The 25729-nt window shown below is 44.5% G+C and overlaps 1 protein-coding gene across 2 annotated transcripts in view; it reads left to right on the top strand.

Moving 5' to 3' along the window:
- Nucleotides 1-22947, top strand: part of znf407 (zinc finger protein 407) — a 659746-nt gene extending 636799 nt beyond the window's left edge. The window contains exons 9-10 of one of the 2 annotated variants that reach the window (XM_085993655.1): nucleotides 21175-21240; nucleotides 22384-22947. In XM_085993655.1, the coding sequence (XP_085849781.1) occupies nucleotides 21175-21240; nucleotides 22384-22388 (71 nt within the window). In that variant the 3' untranslated portion in view covers nucleotides 22389-22947. Of the gene's footprint in view, nucleotides 1-5442; nucleotides 5609-21174; nucleotides 21241-22383 lie in introns of those variants that run through there. The other variant, XM_085993656.1, reaches the window with a different exon arrangement.
- The last annotated feature ends 2782 nt before the right edge of the window (nucleotides 22948-25729 follow it).

Genomic DNA, 25729 nt, shown 5'->3' with positions numbered 1-25729 from the left:
AAATGCAGGATAATGTGGATAAATGCGAGGTTATCCACTTTGATGGCAAAAACAGGAAGACAGATTATTATCTGAATGGCAATAGATTGGGAAAAGGGGAAGTGCAACGAGTCCTGGGTGTCCTTGTGCACCAGTCGCTGAAGGTAAGCATGCAGGTGCAGCAGGCGGTTAAGAAGGCAAATGGTATGTTGGCCTTCATAGCGAGAGGATTCGAGTACAGGTGCAAGGAAGTCTTGCTGCAGTTGTACAGGCCCTTGGTGAGACCACACCTTGAGTATTGTGTGCAGTTTTGGTCGCCTTATCTGAGGAAGGACGTTCTTGTCATGGAGAGAGTGCAGCGAAGATTCACCAGACTGATACCTGGGATGGCAGGAATGACGTATGAGGAGAGGTTGGGTCAATTAGGCTTATATTCGCTAGAGTTTAGAAGTATGAGAGGGGATCTCATTGAAACTTATGAAATTCTAACAGGACTAGACAGACTAGATGCAGGAAGGATGTTCCCGATGGTGGGGGAGTCCAGACCCAGGGGTCACAGTCTTAGGATAAGGGGTAAGCCATTTAGGACTGAGATGAGGAGGAATTTCTTCACCCAGAGAGTGATGAACCTGTGGAATTCTCTGCCACACAGGGCATTTGAGGCCAATTCATTAAATATATTCAAGAAGGAGTTGGATATATTTCTTGAGGCTGAAGGGATCAAGGGATATGGGGAGAAAGCAGGGACAGGGTACTGAATTTGGATGATCAGTCATGATCTCATTAAATGGCGTAGCAGGCTCGAGGGGCCGAATGGCCTACTCCTGCTCCTATCTTCTATGTTTCTGCTAATGGCAATTGATGCTCAGTGAATTGTTAATTTTATATCTGAGATTGATAGATTTTTGTTAACCCAAAGGTATTAAGGGATATGGGGCAAAGGCGGTTATATGGAGTTAGGTCGCAGGTCAGCTATGGTCTTCTCATTGAATGGTGGAGCAGGCTTGAGGGGCTAAATAGCCTCCTCCTGTTCCTAAATTCCTATGGAAGCGTGCTGCATACTGCACAACCTCACCATACAGAGAGGCCTGCATTTGGAGGAGGCAGAGCAGGAGCAGCAGCCCTCTTCGCATAAGGAAGGCCAGGGGGAAGGTGAGGGAGCAGCAGAAGGAGGAATGTCACCTCACCCCCTTGCAGCAAGAGAGGTGAAGGGACCAGCTAATGACTCAGTGATTCCGTTGACTTGCTCATTCCCCGGTCCTCAAAACTTTCACACAGCTCCCTACTGCATTAACAATCCTGGTTCTGTCCGTTGCGGTTCACCTTCGTCTTTTCAGCACCTCACATCAGAGAATGGTGACTGGGAAACCCACTGATGGCTGTAATGGGTGCTAGGGAAAAATATAATATAAAACAATTAGCACAAAGAGTCATCGAAATATGTGCCGGATGAAATAAAACCAAAAAAACAGCTAGAAATGGCCTAAAAAATAGCACGGCCCTTTAAATTTACTTACCTGTGCTGTTTAGTACCTAGTGACCTGAATGCTCAGTTATAAGAGCATCACCTTAGACATGACGGTGACCTCGGAATAAACAACAACTTGTATTTATATAGCGCCTTTAACGCAGTAAAACATCCCAAGGCACTTCACAGGAGTATTTTAAGACAAAAGATTTGACACCGATCCACATAAGGATAAATTAGGGCAGGTGACCAAAAGCTTGGTCAAAGAGGTAGGTTTTAAGGAGCATCTTAAAGGGGGAAAGAGAGAGGGAGAGGTTTAGGGAGGGAATTCCAGAGCTTGGGGCCTAGGCAACAGAAGGCACAGCCACCAAAGGTTGAGCGATTATAATCAGGGATGCTCAAGAGTGCAGAATTAGAGGAGCGCAGATATCTCGGGGGATTGTGGGGGCTGGAGGAGATTACACAGATAGGGAGGGGCGAGGCCATGGAGGGATTTGAAATCAAGGATGAGAATTTTGAAATCGAGGCGCTGCTTAACCAGCTCAGGTAGCATGAGATCTGCGTTCCTGTCTCGTTAAGATGTGCAAACTAAGTGTTTTAAGGGGGGAGCCTCCTCTGCCTGCCCCACTGGAAATGCCCATCCTATGCTCCTGGGTTGAAGATTCACCGCTGTGGGTCTCTTCCCATTTCTCCTCATCATTTTTAAATGAAGCCGAGCGAGATCATGACATCTTAAACGTTTGGCAGCAACACGGCACGATGCGATGAAGTCCCAGTGCACGGCATCACTGAAATGGTGAGACACAAGCCGACACCTGTGATGTTGCCACACTATCTGCAGTTACGGTAGGTATTGTAGTGGTTAGGTTACTGGATTAGTAATCCAGTCAGCACGTGAGTTCAAATCCCACCACGGTAGTTTGAGAATTTGAATTTAGTTTTAAAATTCTGGAAATAAAAAGCTGGTTATCAGCAAAAGTGACCATGAAGCTGTCAGATTGTCGTAAATACCCAACTGGTTCACTCATGTCCCGTAGGATTGAAAACCTGCCTTCCTTACCCTTACTGTGACTCCAATCCCATGCCAACGTGGTTGACTCTTAACTACCCTCTGAATTGACCTTGCAAGCCACCATCTTTTCAGGGTAACTAGGAATGGGCAATCAATTCTGGCCTTGCCAACGACGCACAGAATGGAAAAAAAATAATGATTTCAGCAGCATCATTGGTAAGGAAATCAGAGTCATCTCTAGGCTGCTCTCACTGGGCTCCTAGCAACCGCTTTGAAGCAGCATCAGCTGATGCTTGGCATCAGGTTGGATGCTTGGCAGCAGATTGTCTGCTTTGCCAGTGGGTAACCTGTGGAGATTAGGAAAAAGAAAGACCAGAAAGACGAGTGAGAGAGCAGCAGAAGGAGGAGGGTCACCTCAACACCTTGCAGCAAGAGACATGAAGGGACCAGCTAATCACTCAGTAATTCCGCTGACCTGCTCATTCCCCGGTCCTCAAAACTTTCACACAGCTCCCTACTCTACTGCATTAACAGTCCCGATTCTCTCCATTGAGGAGCATGCGCTCTACAACATATTACCCCCACCCAATCACACAAAAGAATTTGCAGGTTACACAGATCGTATGAAGATCTCAGTGAGGAGCTTGGTGTAAGAAGGGTGGGCTTCAAGAGCCTGCTCTAGCTTGCAGCCAACATCATTTGCCTTTAGCTATAAACGATGCCACAACCGTCAATCTTTTATGCTGCTGGCTCATTTCAAGCAGCCACAGGGAACTCTTCGAATTGTTCAAGTCCCACTCCAGAGACTTGAGCACCAAATCCAGGCTGACACTCCCAGTGCAGTACTGAGGGAGTGCTGCACTGTCGGAGGCGCCGTCTTTCAGTTGAGATGTTAAACCGAGGCCCCGTCTACTCTCTCAGGTGGACGTAAAAGATCCCATGGCATCATTTCAAAGAAGAGCAGGGAAGTTCTCCCCGGTGTACTGGCCAATATTTATCCCTCAACCAACATCACTAAAACAGACTATCTGGTCATTATATCATTGCTGTTTGTGAGAGCTTACAGTGTGCAAATCGGCTGCCGCCTTTCCCTACATTACAACAGTGACTGCATTTCAAAAAGTACATCATTGGCTGTAAAGCGCTTTGGGACGTCCTGAGGTCGTGAAAGGCGCTATAGAAATGCAAGTCTGTCTTTTGTTTATCTCCCAGGGTGTCACTCGGGCATAAATTAGGCAGGTAACTGACAGCAGTTCTGGGTGAGCTGGGGAATGCATCCAATTTGAGATGGCCACATTGCAACAGCTGCCTTGTGTCACTTTTGGAAAGCCAAGAATGAAGACATAGAAACATAGAAGATAGGAGCAGGAGTAGGCCATTCGGCCCCTCGAGCCTGCTCCGCCATTCAATGAGATCATGGCTGATCATCCAAATTCAGTACCCTGTCCCTGCCTTCTCCCCATATCCCTTGATCCCTTTAGCCTCAAGAAATATATCCAACTCTTTCTTGAATATATTTAATGAACTGGCCTCCACCGCCCTCTGTGAAGAGTTGCTGGGCTCTACGCTGGGCTGTTGTCCAGAGGTCACAGAAACCCCACAGTGCAGATAGAGGCCATTTCGGCCCATCGAGCCTGCACCGACACATATCCCACCCGATCCCCGTAACCCCTACACCAGCACATATCCCACCCTATCCCCATGTATTTAATCCCCCTAACACTAAGGGTCAATTTATCATAGCCAATCAACCTAACCCACACATCTTTGGACTGTGGGAGGAAACCGGAGCACCCGGAGGAAACCCACGCAAACACGGGGAGAATGTGCAAACTCCACACAGACAGTCACCCGAGGCCGGATTCGAACCCGGGTCCCTGGCGCTGTGAGGCAACAGTGCTAACCACTATGCCACGGTCCTGGCACTAGGAGATGTCACTGTATCCTGTATCTTCAGGGTGTTTGTATGACTTAATAATGATAACTGCAAAAGAGGAGAGATTATACCTTTATTTTGATTATATTTCTTGATTTTACAGACAGCCCATTCATACATCTGTGATGGAGTGCACTCTGGGTTGGAGTTCAGTAGTCAATCTTTCCAAACTACACACTGCAATCTGACCCCATCACCAAGCTACCAGTAGGTTATATGCCAACGTGTGTTGAGGAGCAGTGTAGTTTGAACTCTCACAGGACCTTAAAGCATAGCTTAACTGGATGCTGGGAATTCGGCTTTATAAAGAAAGAACTTTCCTTTCTACAGCGCCTTTCACGACCTCGGGACGCCCCAAAGCGCTTTACAGCCAATGCAGTACTTTTTGAATTGTCGCCTCTGTTGTAATGTAGGAAATGCAGCAGCCAATTTGTGCACAGCAAGCTCCCACAAACAGCAATCTTTTGGTGGTGTTTGTTGATCAATGTTGGGCCAGGATAACTCCCCTGCTCTTGTTCAAAATAGTGCCATGGGATCTTTTATGCCCACCTGAGTGGGCAGACGTATCACTCGAAAGACGGCACCTCCGACAGTGCGGCACTCCCTCAGTGCTGCACCCTGAGTGTCGGCCTGGATTCTGTGCTCAAGTCTCTGGAGTGGGGCTTGAACCCGCGACCTTCTGACTCCGAGGCGAGAGAGTGCTGCCCACTGAGCCGCGGCTGACACTTCAGAGCCATTGACATTTTGAAATATTATTTAAGCATTTTCATATAATGCCATCACATGGTGCAAATTAAAGGTTTATGAAATGCTGCTAGAAGATATCTTTTGTCTTTCTTTATACAATGGAATTAACATTCAACCATGTGTGTGTCTTTAATATTAAGGCTACTGCATTAAGATCAATCCTTATAGATCAAATGCTGCTTAAAAGCAGATTTGCTGCACGTTCAGTTTCTCCCCTCCCCTTTCTGATATTCCTACTGCACTAAATTCCCAATCAGGTCAAGTTTTTCCTTTTCTAAATTGTTTTTTCTTCATTTTCAGTGAATTGTCTCCAATGGCAAAGGTCATCCGAGTGAGCTATCTAACGACAGGACCAAGTGCTAGACTCTCTTAAATCTTTTCGCAAATTCCCAGGCTTTTCCAGTTAAAAGCATGATTTAGAAGGAACTGATCAGCTCTGGAATGAGTGAATAAAAGGCTGATTCCTGTTGTGTGTATTCTGGATTTCTGTAAAACCGGCAAGGCATGTTGCACCCATGATTTTTACACCAGATAGTAGTGGTAACTAACTCTTGGGGGTTGTTTAGTTAGTGTGGTGAAAAATGTACACAATGTAAATGCTTTTTTTTAACTTCAGTGAAGGTGTGTTCTATATCGAACGCTGACTCGTCAATTACAAGGTAGTTGCACAATCAAGCGATATCAGAAACAGCAAGGGCAAAGCTCAAATGCTTTTGAATGTTGGCTGAAATCTGTCCAGAACGCATAAATTGCCAGTTTTTCTTCCGTCTATTATCTGTGTGCTCAGATTGTTTAGTGCTCAGAACTGAAGGATACTGGGACAGTCAAAGGAAGCCATTCAGCCCCTCAAGCCTGTTCCGCCATTCAGTTAGATCAAGGGGCCAAAGGCCATATTGGCGCCTTAGTGATCCAAGCAGTGCCTGAAAAACGGGCCAATTTCTAGGCCCACCTGTTCAGAAATCATACTACTTTGACTACTAGGCCACTGTTGCCATTTGCCTTCATCGTATGCTTATTCTACTTCAAGATAACTACTTGATTTAAAGCGTTTTGTTTCTAAGTTATTCTGAAATAAGCAAACCCAGGTGATCATACTGTGTCACAGGTAAGCAAATGAACTTCAATCATGTAACTAATGGAAGGGTTCTTGTATTATAGAAACATAGAAACATAGAAGATAGGAGCAGGAGTAGGCCATTCAGCCCCTCGAGCCTGCTCCGCCATTCAATGAGATCATGGCTGATCATCCAAATTCAGTACCCTGTCCCTGCCTTCTCCCCATATCCCTTGATCCCTTTAGCCTTAAGAAATATATCTAACTCCTTCTTGAATATATTTAATGAATTGGCCTCAACTGCCTTCTGTGGTAGAGAATTCCATAGGTTCACCACTCTCTGGGTGAAGAAATTCCTCCTCATCTCAGTCCTAAATGGCTTACTCCTTATCCTTAGACTCTGACCCCTGGTTCTGGACTCCCCGACCATCGGGAACATCCTTCCTGCATCTAGTCTGTCTAGTCCTGTTAGAATTTTATAAGTTTCAATGAGATCCCCTCTCATTCTTCTAAACTCTAGTGAATACAAACCCAATCGACCCAATCTCTCTTCATACATCATTACTGCCATCCCAGGTATCAGTCTGGTGAATCTTCGCTGCACTCCTTCCATGGCAAGAACATCCTTCCTCAGATAAGGCGACCAAAACTGCACACAATACTTGTTAAATCTGGATATCTTTAGGTAGTGTGTCCTTCAAATAATCGACAGAGGCTGCAGAGAACAATCAACAGGTGTTTACTGGATGAGGGTTGCTCTAAAACTAAGCAGTACAGATCCCTACTCAGGGTTATATACAGGTGTGGTCACTGCCGGTACTACAGTATACAGGAGCTGTAAAAAGTAGTTCTCCCCTTAAAGGTACATACACTACAATACTCAAGGTGTGGTCTCACCAAGGCCCTGTACAACTGCAGCAAGACATCCTTGTTCCTGTACTCGAATCCTCTCGTTATGAAGCCCAACATACTATTGTGTTTGGGTGAAGTATAAGTTGGATAACAGTGAGGGAGTTATACAATTGTAATTAAATCGAGGGTTCTGACATCATTGACTATGAGAATTGAGCCTCAGATTAGAAACTTCTGACTAAAGTGCTTAATTCCATGCCAGTGCTCCTTAGCTACCCCGCTGAGTGCAATTTCAGTGCCAATGTGTAGGTGGGCTTTTGTTCCTTAAGTAAGTTTGTGAAATGCTCCTTACCTTTGCTACCCAACATCGCAGCTGTGAAGTTATGCAGTTAACAGCCTGCAACAACACACTGTGACATCGTAACTGAGTTAATATCAGCACATGATTGATAGAAAGCTATAATAGGTCAATATTCACAGCAGATTAGTGAAAAGCTACACATTCTGTGAAGTATTATAGGGTTACTCACTAGTATATATATTGTAATTTCAATCATCAGCAAAGTGATGGAAAGTGTCGTCGACAGTGCTATCAAGCAGCACTTACTCACCAGTAACCTGCTCACCCGATGCTCAGTTTGGGTTCTGCCAGGACCACTTGGCTCCAGACCTCATTACAGCCTTGGTTCAAACATGGACAAAAGAGCTGAATTCCAGAGGTGAGAGTGACTGCCCTTGACATCAAGGCAGCATTTAACCGAGTGTGGCATCAAGGAGCCCTAGTAAAATTGAAGTCAATGGGAATCGGGGAAAACTGTCCACTGACTGGAGTCATACCTAGCACAAAGGAAGATGGTTGTGGTTGTTGGAAGTCAATCATCTCAGTCCCAGGACATCGCTGCAGGAGTTCCTCGGGGCAGTGTCCTCAGCCCAACCATCTTCAGCTGCTTCATCAATGACCTTCCCTCCATCATAAAGTCAGAAGTGGGGATGTTTGCTGATGATTGCACGTTGTTCAGTTCCATTCGCAACTCCTCAGATAATGAAGCAGTCCATGCCCACATGCAGCAAGACCTGGACAATATTCAGGCTTGAGCTGATAAGTGGCAGGTAACATTCGCGCCACGCAAGCGCCAGGCAATGACTATCTCCAACAAGGGAGAGTCTAACCACCACCCCTTGACATTCAACGGGATTACCATCGGCGAATCCCCCACCATCAATATCCTAGGGGGTCACCATTGACCAGAAACTTAACTGGACCAGCCACGTAAATACTGTGGCTACAAGAGCAGGTGAGAGGCTGGGTATTCTGTAGCAATTGTCTTACCTCCTATCTCCCCACAGCCTTTCCACCATCTACAAGTCAGGAGTGTAATGGAATACTCTCCACTTGCCTGGATGAGTGCAGCTCCAACAACACTCAAGAAGCTCGACACATGGAAACATAGAAGATAGGAGCAGGAGTAGGCCATTCGGCCCCTCAAGCCTGTTCTGCCATTTAATGAGATCATGGCTGATCATCCAAATTCAGTACTCTGTCCCTGTTTTCTCCCCATATCCCTTGATCTCTTTAGCCTTAAGAAATATATCTAACTCCTTCTTGAATATATTTAATGAATTGGCCTCAACTGCCTTGTGTGGTAGAGAATTCCACAGGTTCACCACTCTCTGGGTGAAGAAATTCCTCCTCATCTCAGTCCTAAATGGCTTACCCCTTATACTTAGACTGTGACCCCTGGTAAGTGATTGGTTGGTGAGTATTTCACTCTTTTTCTAAACTTAAACTCTGTGGTTTATAGTTTCTAAGCTCTCTGTGGTGTAACGGGGACTGTTGGTAAACCAGGGCACTACATTTAACTGTAGTGTAATTGGTGGGATTGATTTGATTTAATTTAATTTGAATTAATTAAAGGATAAGTCATGGCAGGAGAGCTCGGCCCCGTGGTATGCTCCTGCGCTATGTGGGAACTCAGGGACACTTCCTGTGTCCCTGATGACCATGTGTGCAGGAAGTGTATCCAGCTGCAGCTACTGGCAGACTGCATTGCGGCGCTGGAGCTGCGATTGGATACATACTGGACCATTCGCGATGCTGAGGACGTCGTGGATATCACGTGTAATCAGTTGGTCACACCGCAGGTAAAGGTTGCACAGGCAGAAAGGGAATGGGTGACCAACAGGCAGAGTAGTAGGTGCAGGCAGGTAGTGCAGGAGTCCCCTGTGGACATCCCCCTCTCAAACAGATATACCACTTTGAATACTGTTGAGGGGGATGGCTTATCAGGAGAAAGCAGCAGCAGCCAACTTCCTGGCACCAGGGGTGGTTCTGCTGCACAGGATGGGAGGAAAAAGAGGGGTAGAGCTATAGTAATAGGGGATTCTATTGTAAGGGGAATAGATAGGCATTTCTGTGGCCGCAAACGAGACTCCAGGATGGTGTGTTGCCTCCCTGGTGCAAGGGTCAAGGATGTCTCAGAGCGGCTGCAGAACATTTTGGAAGGGGAGGGTGAACAGCCAGTTGTCATGGTGCATATAGGTACCAACGATATAGGTAAAAAATGGGATGAGGTCCTAAAAACTGAATATAGGGAGTTAGGAGGTAAATTAAAAAATAGGACCTAAAGGTAGTAATCTCAGGATTGTTACCAGTGCCATGTGCTAGTCAGAGTAGAAATAAAAGGATATTTCAGATGAATACGTGGCTAGAGGAATGGTGCAAGGGGGAGGGATTCAAATTCCTGGGACATTGGAACCGGTTCTGGGGGAGGTGGGACCAGTACAAACCGGACGGTTTGCACCTGGGCAGGGCTGGAACCGATGTCCTAGGGGGAGTGTTTGCTAGTGCTCTGGGGGAGGGTTTAAACTAAAATGGCAGGGGGTTGGGAACCTGAGCAGGGAGACAGAGGAAAGGGAAACAAGGATAAAAGCAAAAGATAGGAAGGAGAAAAACAAAAGTGGCAGTCAGAGAAATCAAGGGATTAAATCAAACATGGCCACAGTAAATAATAATTCTAAAAGGTCTAAGAGCGTTAAAAAAACAAGCCTGAAGGCTTTGTGTCTTAATGCGAGGAGCATTCATAATAAGGTGGATGAATTAGCTGCGCAAATAGAGGTAAATGAATATAATTTGATTGGGATTACGGAAACATGGCCCCAGGGTGGCCAAGGCTGGGAACTCAACATCCAGGGGTATTCAATATTCAGGAAAGATAGGCAAAAAGGAAAAGGAGGTGGAGTAGCATTGCTGGTTAAAGAGGGGATTAACACAATTGTAAGGAAGGATATTAGCTCTGATGATGTAGAATCTGTATGGGTAGAACTGAGAAATACCAAGGGGCAGAAAACATTAGTGGGAGTGGTATATAGACCTCCAAACAGTAATGCAGAGGTTGGGGATGGCATTAAAAGGGTGATTAGAGAAGTGTGCAATAAGGGCACTGCAATTATCATGGGTGACTTTAATCTACATATAGATTGGGCTAAACAAATTAGTAACAATACTGTGGAGGAGGAATTCCTGGAGTGTATACAGGATGGTTTCCTGGACCAATATGTCGAGGAACCAACTCGAGATCAGGTCATCTTAGACTGGGTATTATGTAATAAGAATGGATTAATTAGCAATCTTGTTGTACGAGGCCCCTTGGGTTGGAGCGATCATAATATGATAGAATTCTTCATTAAGATGGAGAGTGAAGTAGTTGACTCAGAGACTAGGGTCCTCAATTTAAATAAAGGAAACTACGATGGTATGAGGCGCGAGTTGGGTAGGATTGATTGGGGAATGTCATTCAAAGGGTTGACGGTGGATAGGCAAACATTCAAAGACCGCATGGATGAACTACAGAATTTGTTCATCCCAGTTTGGCATAAAAATAAAACAAAAAAGGTGACTCAACCATGGCTAACAAGGGAAATTAGGGATAGCATAAGATCCAAGGAGAGGGCATATAAATTGGCCAGAAAAAGCAGTAAACCTGAGGATTGGGAACAGTTTAGGATTCAACAAAGGAGGACAAAGGGATTAAATAAGAAGGGGAAAATAGAGTATGAGAGTAAGCTTTCAGGGAACATAAAAACTGACTGTAAAAGCTTTTATAGATATGTGAAGAGAAAAAGATTGGTGAAGTCAAGCGTAGGTCCCTTGCAGTCAGAATCAGGGGAACTTATAATGGGGAACAAAGAAATGGCAGACCAATTAAATACATATTTTGGTTCTGTCTTCACAAAGGAGGACACAAATAACCTCCCAGAGATGTCGGGGAACATAGGATCTGATGAAAGGGAGGAACTGAAAGAAATCAGTATTTGTAGGGAAATGGTGTTAGGGAAATTGACGGGATTGAAGGCTGATAAATCCCCAGGGCCTGATAATCTACATCCTAGGGTACTTAAGGAAGTGGCCCTAGAAATAGTAGATGCATTGCTGGTCATCTTCCAACATTCAATAGAATCTGGAACAGTACCCATGGATTGGAGGGTAGCTAATGTTACCCCACTATTCAAAAAAGGTGGTAGAGAGAAAATGGGGAATTACAGACTGGTAAGCCTGACATCGGTAGTGGGGAAAATGCTAGAGCCCATTATAAAAGATGTAATAGCAGAGCACTTGGAAAACAGTGACAGGATCAGACAAAGTCAACATGGATTTACAAAAGGTAAATCGTGCTTGACTAATCTACTGGAATTTTTTGAGGATGTAACTGGTAAAATAGATAAGGGAGAACCAGTGGATGTGGTGTATTTGGACTTTCAAGAGGCTTTCGATAAGGTCCCGCATAAAAGATTAGCGTGTAAATTTAAGGCACATGGGATTGGGGGCAAGGTATTGACTTGGATAGAGAACTGGTTGGCAGACAGAAAGCAAAGAGTTGGAATAAACGGGTCTTTTTCCGAGTGGCAGGCAGTGACTAGTGGGGTACCGCAGGGATCGGGCCTTGGACCCCAGCTATTCATAATATATATAAATGATCTAGACGAGGGAACTAGATGTAATATCTCCAAGTTTGCAGATGACACAAAGCTGGGTGGGCGTGTGTGCTGTGAAGAGGATGCCGAGAAACTCCAGTATGATTTGGACAGGTTGGGTGATTGGGCAGAAGCATGGCAGATGCAATATAACGTGGATAAATGCGAGGTTATCCACTTTGGTGTCAAAAACAGGAAGGCAGATTATTATCTGAATGGCAATAGATTGGGAGAAGGGGAAGTGCAACGAGACCTGGGTGTCCTTGTGCACCAGTCGCTGAAGGTAAGCATGCAGGTGCAGCAGGCGGTTAAGAAGGCAAATGGTATGTTGGCCTTCGTAGCGAGAGGGTTTGAGTACAGGAACAAGGATGTCTTGCTGCAGTTGTACAGGGCTTTGGTGAGACCACATATTGAGCATTGTGTGCAGTTTTGGTCGCCTTATCTGAGGAAGGATGTTCTTGCCATGGAGGGAGTGCAGCGAAGATTCACCAGGCTGACACCTGGGATGGCAGGAATGACATTTGAGGAGAGATTGGGTCGATTGGGCTTATACTCGCTGGAGTTTAGAAGAATGAGAGGGGATCTCATTGAAACGTATAAAATTCTGACAGGACTGGACAGACTAGATGCAGGAAGGATGTTCCCGATGGTCGGGGAGTCCAGAACCAGGGGTCACAGTCTAAGGATAAGGGCAGTGATGAGGAGGAATTTCTTCACCCAGAGAGTGGTGAACCTGTGGAATTCTCTACCACAGAAGTCAGTAGAGGCCAATTCATTAAATATATTCAAGAAGGAGTTGGATATATTTCTTAAGGCTAAAGGGATCAAGGGATATGGGGAAAATGCAGGGACAGGGTACTGAATTTGGATGATCAGCCATGATCTCATTGAATGGCGGAGCAGGCTCGAGGGGCCGAATGGCCTACTCCTGCTCCTATCTTCTATGTTTCTATGTTCTGGACTCCCCCGCCATCAGGAACATCCTTCCTGCATCTAGTCTGTCTAGTCCTGTTAGAATTTTGTAAGTTTCAATGAGATCCCCTCTCATTCTTCTAAATTCTAGTGAATATAAGCCTAATCGACCCAATCTCTCCTCATACATCATTCCTGCCATCCCAGGTATCAGTCTCGTGAATCTTCGCTGCACTCTTTCCATGGCAAGAACATCCTTCCTCAGATAAGGTGACCAAACTGCACACAATACTCAAGGTGTGTTCTCAAGGCCCTGTACAACTGCAGCAAGACATCCTTGCTCCTGTACTCGAATCCTCTTGCTATGAAGGCCAACATCCTATTTGCCTTCTTAACCACCTGCTGCACCTGCATGCTTACCTTCAGCGACTGGTGCACAAGGACATCATCCAGGCAAAGCAGCCTGCTTGATCAGCACCCCATCCACCACCTTAAACATTCATTCCCTCCACCACCGGCACACCGTGGCTGCAGTGTGTACCATCTACAAAATGCACTGCAGCATCTCACCAAGGCTTCTTTGACAGCACCTCCCAAATACACGACCTCTACCACCTAGAAGGACAAGGGCAGCAGACACATGGGAACACCGCCACCTCCAAGTTCTCCTCCAAGTCACAAACCATCCTGACTTGGAAATATATCACCATTCCTTCATCGTTGTTGTGTCAAAAACCTGGAACTCCCTCCCTAACAGCACAGTGGGACTTCACCGTACAGACTATGGTGGTTCAAGAAGGCGGCTCATCACCACCTTCTCAAGGGCAATTAGGGACGGGCAATAAATGCTGGCCTCAGCGGCGTCCACATCCCAGGAACGAATAGCAAAAAAATCACTGTCACCTTGTATATAAAAAAAGAAACAAGTAAAAAAAAAAGAAATAATCCTTTTGTAATAAATTTAAAAAGAGGAGGGTCTGCATAAATATAACAGACTATTGGGGTAAACAGGTCACAGGGTCACTACACTAGTCTTGCAGTTGTGGAGGACCCAGAGGTTACTTGCTGCTATCATTAGTTAGAATAATTGAATAGTACAGCACAGAAGGAGGCCATTCGGCCCATCGAATCTGTGCCAGCTCTTTCGAAGAGCAATCCAGTTAGTCCCACCCCCCCGCTCTTTCCCCATATCCCTGCAATTTTTTTCTCCTTCAAGGATTTATCTAGTTCTCTTTTGAAGGCTACTATTGAATCTGTATCCACCCCCCTATCAGGCAGCGCATTCCAAATCCTAACCACTCGTTGCGTGAAAAAAGTTTCCCCTCGTGTCGCCTCTGGTTCTTTTGCCAATCACCTTAAATCTGTGGCTCCTCGTTCTTGATCCTTCAACCGTTGGAAACAGTTTCTCTTTATTTACTCTATCTAAATCCTTCATGATTTTAAACACCTCTATCAAATCCCCTCTTAGCCTTCTCTGGTGAATCGCTGTTATTTTGCTAAACACAGCTGTTGGCTTTGATGGGTAACATCATAGTGCAAGGGCATTGGTGCTCCAATGTGACATGCCAAAGATACCAGCTGAATTCTTGACCTTGGACAGACCTTGGACAGATCATTGGAGGAAGGGGTTGCAAAGGAAGACACAGGTTCCTGCCCCCACCCACACACAGCTGAGTTCTTGCTCCTTGGCTGCAACATAGGAAGAGGTGTTGAAAGGAAGGATGCAGGCTAGCTGCATGTGGTCTCGCCGCATACTGAGCTCTGGCCCGCCTCCATCGGGGCTGGTGTCAAAATCTACAACCTGCTGATTCCCACAAGGAGAATAGGCTCACCAGTCACTTGGGGAACTCGTACACACATCTTAGTGGAGGAGTTAAAGTTAGTATAGGCAAAGCAGGCCACCTGCCAGCCTGTCAGTCAAACACAGCATTGAGCACCTCAACAAAGAGTGAGGATAAGGGAAACTGAAAATACAAAAATAAAGTTCTGATAATCGATTAAATTGTCCCACAGCCATGTCAGCCGGGGCACAGTGGGTCGCACTTTCGCCTCTGAGTCAGGGGGTTGTGGGTTCTAGCCCCACTCCAGGAACTTGAGCACAAAATCTAGGCTGAGACTCCCAGTGCAGTGCTGAGGGAGTGCTGCACTGTCAGAGGTGCCGTCTTTCAGTTAAGATGTTAACCTGAGGCCCCGCCTGCCCTCCCAGGTGGACGTAAAAGATCCCACGACACTATTTCGAAGAAGAGCAGGGCAGTTCTCCCCAGTATCCTAGGGCCGATATTTATCCCTCAACCAACATGACTAAAAACGGATTAGCTGGTCATTGACACGCTGCTGTTTGTGGGAGCTTGCTGTGCACAAATTGGCAGCTGTGTTTCCTACCTTACAACAGTTCAAAAGTACTTCATTGACTGTAAAGTTCTTTGGGACGTCCTGAGGTTGTGAAAGGTGCTATGTAAATGCAAGTTCTTTCTGTCTTTATTTGTTTCTTAGACTGTGGTGACGGCACCTTTCCTTTCCTTCCTGAGAGCTGTGGTGACAAAGTGACTTGATGTCACTTGCTGCACTACACAACGCGAAGAATACGTTGTCGATTTGGCTGTTCCTAAAGCAGAGAGTGGAGGTGAAACCTCCATAAATACATAAAGAAAATTCCAGCCCTCCAGTCACACGAAACATCGCTTCCTGCACCAAGTGCTATTCTCACTTAGAGACAAACAAAAACTGACTAATTGTCCTCTCGACTTATCCACTATTAGAAGAGAGATGGCAACACCAATGGAAGGGATGGGAATAATTTTGTAACAGACACAAATAGCTTAGAATCGAAAATGAGCCAGTATCAGCCCTGTTGAATATTCTCCTTCACATATCCCTGTCTTCTCATAAACCTGGGTGGATAGGAAATTAATTTCATCAGAGGAGACTACACTAAAACTTGCAATAACAAAAAATATATATTTACAACAATTCTCCATCCTGAGCATGACTTTGAGTACCTTAGTAATCACAGCTTTCCCCTTAGGCACTGGATACGAGCATTGGGTGTGGCAGCCATCGCAGAATGGATTCCCTGATGGTGCAGTGCATCATTTTGGGTCTTAGGCCATCGATGTGTGTTAATTTGGTTGAAGAAGTTGTTTAGAACTTTAAAATAAGTGCGATAGCAAAATACTGCAGATGCTGGAAATCCGAAATAACAACAGAAAATGCTGGAAAAACTCAGCAGGCCAGGCAACATCTGTGGAGAGAAAATAGAGTTGACATTTCAGGTCAAACCCTTTGTCAAGACTGAAGGCCAGGCTGGGAGAGAACAAAAGAGAAGTGAAGAGACATTAAGAGGTATTCAAAGCGAGACGAGATGGTGATAGGACTAGTGGAGGCAAAAGACGGCTCTAGATTAGGTGTGAAATGCGCTGGCAGAATGGGAGACAGCTGCCATGTGGGAGAGAAAAAAAGGGGGAGGGTAAAGGGCCAAAACAAAGGTGTGGATAAAAAATAAGTAAAAATGTAATGGGGGCCAAGGTTATGATCTGAAATTGTTGAACTTGACTCGATATTGAGTCCGGAAGGCTGTAAAGTGCCTAATCGGAAGATGAGGTGCTGTTCCTCGAGCTTACGCTGAGCTTCCGTGGAACAATGCAAGAGCCCGAGTACAGTGAGGTCTGAGTGGGAATGGGGCGGTGAATTAAAATGACAGGCGACCGGAAGCTTGGGGTCATCCTTACGGACTGAACGGAGGTGTTCCGCAAAGCGATCACCCAATCTGCGTTTGGTCTCCCCAATGTAGAGGAGACCACATCGTGAGCAGCGATTACAGTATACTAGAGTGCAAGAAGTACAAGTAAATCGCTGTTTCACCTGGAAGGGGTGTTTGGGGCCCTGGACAGTGGGAAGGGGGAGGTATAAGGGCAGGTGTTGCATCTCCTGCGCTTGCACAGGAAGGTGCCAGGCGAAGGGGAAGGGGTGCTGGGGGTGATAGAGGAGTGGACTAGGGTGTCTCGGAGGGAGCGGTCCCTACGGAATGCTGAAAGGGGAGGGGAGGGGAAGATGCGTTTGGTGGTGGGATCACTTTGGAGGTGGCGGAAAGTGCACTTTGTTTTAAATGCACAGCTTGTGTCGGCTACTGGAATGGGACAGTCTCTTCAAATAACAGCACTAGCAGAAGACAGATAAACAACTGCGCACCTCCATGAGAAAATGCTTTGTGAAGTCTTCCTCACGCAAAGGGTGGTGGAAGTCTGGAACTCTCCTTCACAAAAAGCAGTAGATGCTACCTCAATTCATAATTTTAAATCTGAGATTGGTAGATTGTTTTGGCTAGACATGGGTATGAAAGGATATGGAGCCAAGGCAGGTGGATGGAGTTAAGATACAGATCAGCCGTGATCTCATTGAATGGCGGAACAACAACAACAACTTGTATTTATATAGCGCCTTTAACGTAGTAAAACATCCCAAGGCGCTTCACAGGAGCGTTATAAAACAAAATTTGACACCGAGCCACATAAGGAGATATTAGGTAGATGGCCAAAAGCATGTTCAAAGAGGTAGGTTTTAAGGAGCATAATAAAGGAGGAAAGAGAGGTAGAGAGGCGGCGAGGTTTAGGGAGGGAATTCCAGAGCTTAGGGCCCAGGCAGCTGAAGGCACGGCTGCCAATTAGTGAAGACGTGGATATGTGGTCGGAAGCTCAGCTTGGGGTCAGATATGACACCAAGGTTGCGAACAGTCTGGTTCAGCCCCAGACAGTTGCCAGGGAGAGGGATGGAGTCAGTGGATGGGGAATCGGAGTTTGTGGCGGACAATGGCTTCGGTCCTCCCACGATTTAGTTGGAGGAAATTCCTGCTCATCCGGTACTGGACGATTTCGAGACAGTGGAGGGGGTCGAGAGAGGTGGTGGTGAGGTCAAGCTGGGTGTGGTCAGCGTACATTTGGGAACAGGCAGGCTGGAGGGGCTGAATGGCCTGCTCCTGTTCCTATGTTTCTAAGCGGCTGTCACGTTACCATACCTTTCAGCAAAACAGTTATGCTACGCTCTCTCCACACCACACTGAGCAGGTTAAACAATTACACTGTACTAATTGGCCCATGTCAGGGCTGATGATAAGGTAAACAAGTGCTGCAAGTAAAGGCTGAGACAAATGTTAGCTAATTAAATTGAAGGGGAGGAGGGAGGGCGTGGGGGTGAAGAAAATGACAAAAAAAATTAAAAATATGTGTTTGTGGTATGTTTTTGCAGTCACGTTGCATGCAAGAAAGAGAAAACAACTGCACTCATTATATTCTACTGCACTATGTACTGTGTAACAAATTAGATACTTTACATATATTTCTAATCCTGTTCTCCCTCCTAAAATTATTCAACACATTTTTTACATCCGAAATTTTACAATACTGTAGAAAATCCAATTAGCTGCAGGCAAAGAAAATAATTTACTTCAATTTACAGCTATAGGGTGTGACAAAGATGCATCCTTATCAGGGCTGCTTTTTACGTGGTCCTGGTATTTTTACTAAAAAAAAAATTTCTCTGAAGCCAGGAGCAGATGATGAATTCTTAAGCAGATCATACTGATAATTGTATTTCATAACTGTCAGGGTTGCGAAGACTGTCCGCGGAGGTGTCTTGGCTCTATTGAGCTATTTGTGTCATTGCTCCACCGTAAGAGCTCAGCACTCAATACAAGTGAAATCACTGGGGATATTGTTAGTCTTCAGGAAGGATTATTAAATTGAAAGAAAATTTATGGATGACACTTTGTAACAATTAATCAGGAGCTGTTGATTAATAAAGTTATGCCCTTATTCTCATGAAACGAACATCAGTGTATGAGTTATCAGAACGCACGATTTTGTCATTCATTTTTTTTTGATTAATGTACCCGTTTGAGTCCCGAAAAACCTTACAAGTAATGCACTAAAAATCATAAATATTGAATGAGCATACAGTACAGTTAACCTTGGGTACCTTTTTTTTTGTTGGAATTTTTCACAGGGAAAACTTAGATATTCAGAAAATAAATTGCTGTGGGGATTAAAAAAAAAACAAATTGGAGTTTTCTTTTTTGGAGAATGTCACCTTGCCAAACCTTGTCATTTTGAATGGGTTGCAGTGATTAATTAGTTTAGTTAGATCTGCAATTAGGTCAGAAAAACGCTCGAAAGCCATGTGTACGCCCACAGCACGAGTGGGCACGGCCAGAAAGGTTCTGGTGACTTAATGTTCTGATAAAGAGCGCCAAGTCTCGTTCCCTGTGAAATCACTGCTTTGCACTGCTCTTCCCACAGCCCACAGGTACATGGCTCCGAATCCAGCCTAACGGTATCAAGGGGCGAAATGAGATATACAGTGAAAAGCATATTCCCAAGATGTGCAGCCCGTCTGCAGTCTCATAATCCCAGGTATGTCGTGGAAGCAGTCCAAAATGTGCAGCGTCGAATTGAACAATTATTCCCTGCTGCGAAACCCCTTCGAAGGAAATCCCGATTTGTTTGCTAAAATTGACTTTGACTCGAGTTGGATTTGTCCGCAAAGCACCTTTGAGAGAGGCATTTAATGTTCAGAAAAAAACCACATTCCCTCTCTTGCATTTTTTAAAAATAGCCAGAACAAGTACTAATTATCTCAACGCAGGTCTGATGCTTGTTAAAGAGAAATAATTACACTAAAACTCCTGAGGTTGTAGATCCAGTTGATTTTATTCATCTCCGAGAACAACAAAGTACACGTAAAAATATCAATTTTACAAGCTGAAGATAATCATAATCCCACCCCTAGTATTACTTTCTATTATTAAGGGTGAATGCACAAATTTATGTTTTATTCTGTGATGAGGCAACAAGGAAGGTGCATTGGCACAGAAAACACACTGCGATCTGTTTTCTTCCTGAGACAGTTACGGCCTGAACCTCTTTCCTTAACCATCTGATCTCGTCAAGGAAAGATGCATAATTACAGATGTTTTGCATTTAGGCGCGTGCCTGCCTGGGTAAGTACATAATTCTGCTGTTCAGGAAACAGAAATTGAAGAACAACACTCCAAATAAACCAGGCGAAAACATTCACGACCCACATCCATTATATCCAGGCTCAAGTACACGTTTGCCTTCGATAACGATTATTATCTGAGTGCTTTATTGTCTCTGCGTCTCAAATTACACAAAAATATATATATATAAACCTTTAAAAAAGCTTGTAAATTCGACACATTTCCTGATATGGAAAGGTTGCAGTTTTTTTTTGTTGTTGCAAAAAAAAGTCCGACAATTGTGGCTCGTGGAAAAAAAATGAGGAAATTCTGAGGCTTGTGACAGACTGTTCAAATACCCCATGCAAACAAATGGAAACATCTCAAATCAGCCATATAATAGTGCAGGCTGTGACTTAATTTACAACAGTGTACGAGCAAAACGAATGAGGAACCTTCCCCGAGGTGTCATAAGACCACATTTTCAAAGGAAGAAACTGATATTTCAGCAGAGGAAGTCCCCAAACCAACTGCATAATGAAATACATATATCATCTGATGAAATACACATGGGATACACTATAGGGAAATGTATATGTTATACCGTGAGAGAGAGATGTATGTATACACACACACATTTTCAACTGTGCAAAGGTTACATTGTGAAATACATAAAAGGTAACTCAAGTTAAACTAATTTTAATTGATCCAGTCGGTATCAGTTAAGTTGTCTCCAAATTTGACTGCATTGAGGTATTCCTAGTCCGTGGGCACCTTGGTGAAGGTGTAGCGAAATGTTGAATGACTCGGCAGGTAGCCGCGCACCTGTAGCCACGGCAACAGTAACATACATGAAATAAAAACAAAACTGCTGGAAACGCTCAGCAGGTCAGACAGCACCTGTGGAGGTTTCAGGTTGGTGACTTTTCGTCAGAACCGGAAGAGGTTAGAGATTTACCAGTTTATAAGCAAAAGTACAGAGCAAGGGGGAAAAGGTGTTTGGGGGTGGGGGGGAAATAAAGCGGTAGGTGTGTGGCAACAAAGGTGAACAAGGCAAGAGAGTCAAATGGAAATCCCGTCAAAAAGAGCAGATCTTCAAGGTGGGCATTCCTGGCAGTGAATTCAACACTAAAATCAAAGCAGTGTTTCCAGCATTTTCTGTTTTTATTTCAGATTTCCAGCATCTGCAGTACTTTGCTTTCATAACATACATGACCGTCTTTTAAAAAAAAAAAACCTTTTTGTAATCTATCTGTTTCCTTCACTGTGATAGATTTCAATGTTGGAGGAACCTGCTTGCTGCCTGCATGGAACACTCTGGGGTTCGGGTACAGAACAGGTTAGACACAACCTAAAGGGTCCCTCTGCTCTGTCTCTCTTTGTCCTTTCGCCCCTGGGACCAGGTTTTTGAATCCTGTCCAAACTGACGGAATGAAAATCTCCTCACTGACAGCTTCACGGGTCCTGTGTAAAATGACAAAAGCGGATAAACGGTCACACTGCTTAATGTTTATTTTCTTGTAGAGGTGGCCCTTGGGGGATTGTTACTGCGTAAAGTGCGGATAAATGTCATCTTACTTGCTTGAGCCTTAATCCCCAACCTCGTAAGAGAACTACCTATTCCACCGGTGTGACATTTCCCGTTACCAGATCAGTAATTATTGTGCCTTCTCTCGGTACCATTCCCAATCTTGTGCTAAGGGTCTGTGTCCAATTTGACCAGAAATGATCTCATTTCACATGGGACGTTGTTACAGCTTTCAGACTTATTTCATCAGCCTGGGCTGGATTCAAGAGCAATATCCCAGAATTGAAGGGACACGTGTTCTAATCCATTGAACTACATAGTTCCCTCAGCGAGAGTCTCTACACAAGAACAAAAATGACAAAAGCAGAGATGTGTCCTTATTGAATGGAGGGAAACAGTCTGTATTTTATATCATATAATAATTTTGAAAGAACTCGAGTTAAGATAGAAGCGACTTCTCATGACCAAACTTCAAAATAGAAACTGAGGAAAAAGAAAGAACTTGCATTTATATAGCCCTTTCATAACCTCAGGACGTCCCAAAGCACTTTACAGCCAATGAGGAACTTTTTGACATGTAGTCACTGTTGTAATGTAGGAAACGCAGCAGCCAATTTGCACACAGCAAGCTCCCACAAACAGCACTGTGATGATGACCTGATCATCTGTTTTTAGTGATGTTAACTGAGGGATAAATATTGGCCAGGACACCAGGGAGAACTCCCCCTGCTCTTCTTCAGAATAGTGTAATGGGATCTTTTACGTCCACCTGAGAGAGCAGACGGGCCCTCGGTTTAATGTCTCATCCGAAAGACGGCACTTCCAACACCTCAGTACTGTCAGTACTGCACTGGAGTGTTAGCCTTCCAGACACAGACGTGTTCTTTGATCTGTAGATGAACCAGGATACACAACTTCATTATAAGTGCTAATCAAATTATCGGTTATTTACAGGATAAAGAATATCTTATATGCCAACTCAAGCTCACACCAATTAGACACTATTGTGGATTCAATTGCTGTGAAGTGTTAAGGGAAGCAAGCATAACAATGAATTCATTGCATCTTAACTGGAGGAACCATCAAGGAGCTTCATTCTAAGAGGAGTTCAAGTTATATGTTGATTAAAAGCATTGTCAGGTATGTAAGAACTGGACAAGATGTGATTTCAATGCCCAGTCAGTACCAATAGCAAACGGACTATAAAGAGGCCAACCTTTATTTCCAAGAAAGCACACCCAATATAAATTACTCCATCCCGTGCCTCTCAGATCCTTCCTTTGCATTCTGTTAACCATAAGAACAGGGCTATGGGGACTTTATGTGAAATCAATCTCCCATTGCAATATCCATTGGAGACTCATTCAAAATCTATTGAAACCAAGTAAATGTATTGCAGATTGTCTTTTCTTGTGTGTTCTGTAAGTCTAGAAATTTAGTACCAGTTTCTTTCTTTGTATTTCTACTCCTATGTATAATCTTACTTGTCAATAAATTTGGTTATCAGTCTTAGCCTTACACATTGTTTTGATATTGTGGTATTCATCACTGAAATAGACAGGAGGATATACAGGCATCCCATGTGGACTCCAATCTGATGTTTAAGAGGTCAATTTTAGTCCCATGACAAGCTATACCATCCACAGCACAGGAACATAGGAACAGGAGCAGGCCATTTAGCCCCTCGAGCCTGTTCTGCCAGTCAATGAGATCATGGCTGATCTGCGACCTAACTCCATTTCCCTTAATACCTTTGCCCCATATCCCTTAATACCTTTGGCTAACAAAAATCCATCAGTCTCAGATTTAAAATTAACAATTGATCTAGCATCAGTTGCTGTTTGCAGAAGAGAGTTCCAAAGCTCTACACTCCTGAAAGGTCTGGCACATATAAAGGCACCACATTTTGGTTCATTGGAAACTTGTGCTGCTTGTAGAAAGAAAGAAGAAAGAACTTGCATTTCTATAGTGCTTTTTGTCAGGGTTGGGGAGCCACGGGGCCGTATAAATACGAGGCCGTGCTCTCCAGGCAAAGGTAGGATCTGGACCCAAGTGCAGAAACCAGACAAGAGACAAATATACAATACTTTGTTTGAACTTTACTAAATTCACACATAACCAGATTAACACAAGGGACACAGCAATATACATAAGAACGAGAGACAAGAGAACTAGAGACAAGTTACAAGACAGCTAGTCAAGATAGGAACTCAGGACAGCTTCCATGAGGAAGCCCACTTGTCTATACTGAGCTTGCAACAAGCTACCACAAGGGGCAACCGGCTTGCCGAGGCACAACTCCAGACAAGCTACCCCGAGGGTAATCGGCTTATCAATGCAAGGCTCAAGACAAGATCCCAACGGCTCCCACATAGCAACACGCTAGTCCAAACAGCACCTTACCAAGACAAGCAGCTCAACAGAACAAGACTTAAATACATCTTAAATCCAGAAACAAGAACACAGACTTAGATACATAACTCGAGAGAACTAGAACACAAACTTAGATACATAACTCGAGAGAACTAGAACACAGACTTAGATACATAGCTCAAGAGAACTAGAACACAGACTTAGATACATAGCTCAAGAGAACTAGAACACAGACTTAGATACATAGCTCAAGAGAACTATGGCAGCCAGCTTGTGAAGGCAAGCTGCCATAGAGGAAAGGCTAGTCACACAGAGAACCTAGTCAAGACAAGGAACATTGTCAAGACTAACTCCCTGGTTCACCCTAGTGAGGACTGAGCACTGAGTGAAACAACAACAGAACTTATATACCAAGAAAACCAGGTGCCACCCATAAACAGCTAACCGGCTGTTTAAGACTAACAGGGTTAGAAACAATTAACACCAAAAACTAGGACAATTAACAAAGGAACAAAACAAGTGAAGGTGCCATCTAGAGGTTACAAAAAGGAACTGACTGGCACCCTCACAGCTTTTTATGACCTCAGGCTGTCCCAAGGCACTTTACAGCCAACAAAGTACTTTTGAAGTGTAGTCACTGTTATAATGTAGGAAACGCGATTGTGATAAAATCTGATAACGACCAGATAATCTGTTTAATTGGTGTTGGTTGAGGGATAAATATTGGTCAGGACACCAGGGAGAACTACCCTGCTCTTCTTCGAAATAATGCCATGGGAACTTTTAACGTTGACTTGTGAGGGTAGACGGGACCTCGGTTTAACGTCTCATCTGAAAGACGGTAACTCCGACAGTGCAGCCCTCCTTCAGTTATTAGTTAAAAAATATTGGAGATGGGGGGAAAAGTAACTGTCAAGAATCATGCAATCGGGTAGCAAAGAGTCTGTTCACTTTCCGATCAGGCGTGGGGAATGTGGTGCTCCACAAGGATGGACGTATCGGGCAACCAATGGCAAGAGTGTGGGGGTGGGGCAGTTGGAGGCAGGAGGTCATGTGATGAAACCTCCAGGAATATGTCCAATCAGAGTTGCCGACCCTAACTACCTGATGCTGTCTCATCATATACGTATGAAAGCTGCAGATCTTCATTCGTAGAAAAGTCGTTCCGCTTATAGAAACTGACTTTTTGTGAACATACGTTAAAAGTATTGGGAGGAAGGCCAAACCATGACAATAGCTTAGTGGAGATGTTAGTCTGTGCACTTTGATGGTCTAAGCAAGCTCTTGTGACAGCTTACAGTACAAGAAGAACAACATGCATTTATATAGTGCCTTTAACGTAGTGTAACGCCCCAAGGCGCTTCACAGGAGCGTTATCCGACAAAATTTGACACCGAGCCGTATAAGGAGATATTGGGACAGGTGACCAAAAGCTAGATTTTGAGGAATATCTTAAAGGAGGCGAGAGAGGCAGAAAGGTTTAGGGAGGGAATTCCAGAGTTTAGGGCCTCAGCAGCTGAAGCACGGCCATCAACGGTGGGGAGATGGAAATCAGGTACAATAGCAAAATATTGTGGATGCTGGAAATCTGAAATAACAACAGAAAATGCTGGAAACACTCAGCAGGCCAGGCAGCATCTGTGGAGAGAGAAACAGAGTTAACGTTTCAGGTCTGGGACCCTTCATCAGAACTGGGAAAAGCTGGAGATGTAACAGATTTTATGCAGGTGCAGAGGCAGAGGGGGAGGGGGGGGCGGTGGTGGGAGGGGAGGAAGGAATTGATGGAACAGTCTGTGCTAAGGTAAGAGGCAGGAAAGATAAAATGTTGCAATTAGGGATAGCAAAATCATACAGCATGAAAAATGGGAGCAGGGGTTATAGTCTGAAATTGTTGAACTCAGTGTTGAGTCCAGAAGGCTGTAAAGTG

The sequence above is a fragment of the Somniosus microcephalus genome, chromosome 7 (genome assembly GCF_052327205.1).
Source record: "Somniosus microcephalus isolate GS21.2 chromosome 7, FLI_Smic_1.0, whole genome shotgun sequence".
In the NCBI taxonomy this organism is placed as follows: domain Eukaryota; kingdom Metazoa; phylum Chordata; class Chondrichthyes; order Squaliformes; family Somniosidae; genus Somniosus; species Somniosus microcephalus.
This window is presented reverse-complemented; position numbering and strand designations above follow the sequence as displayed.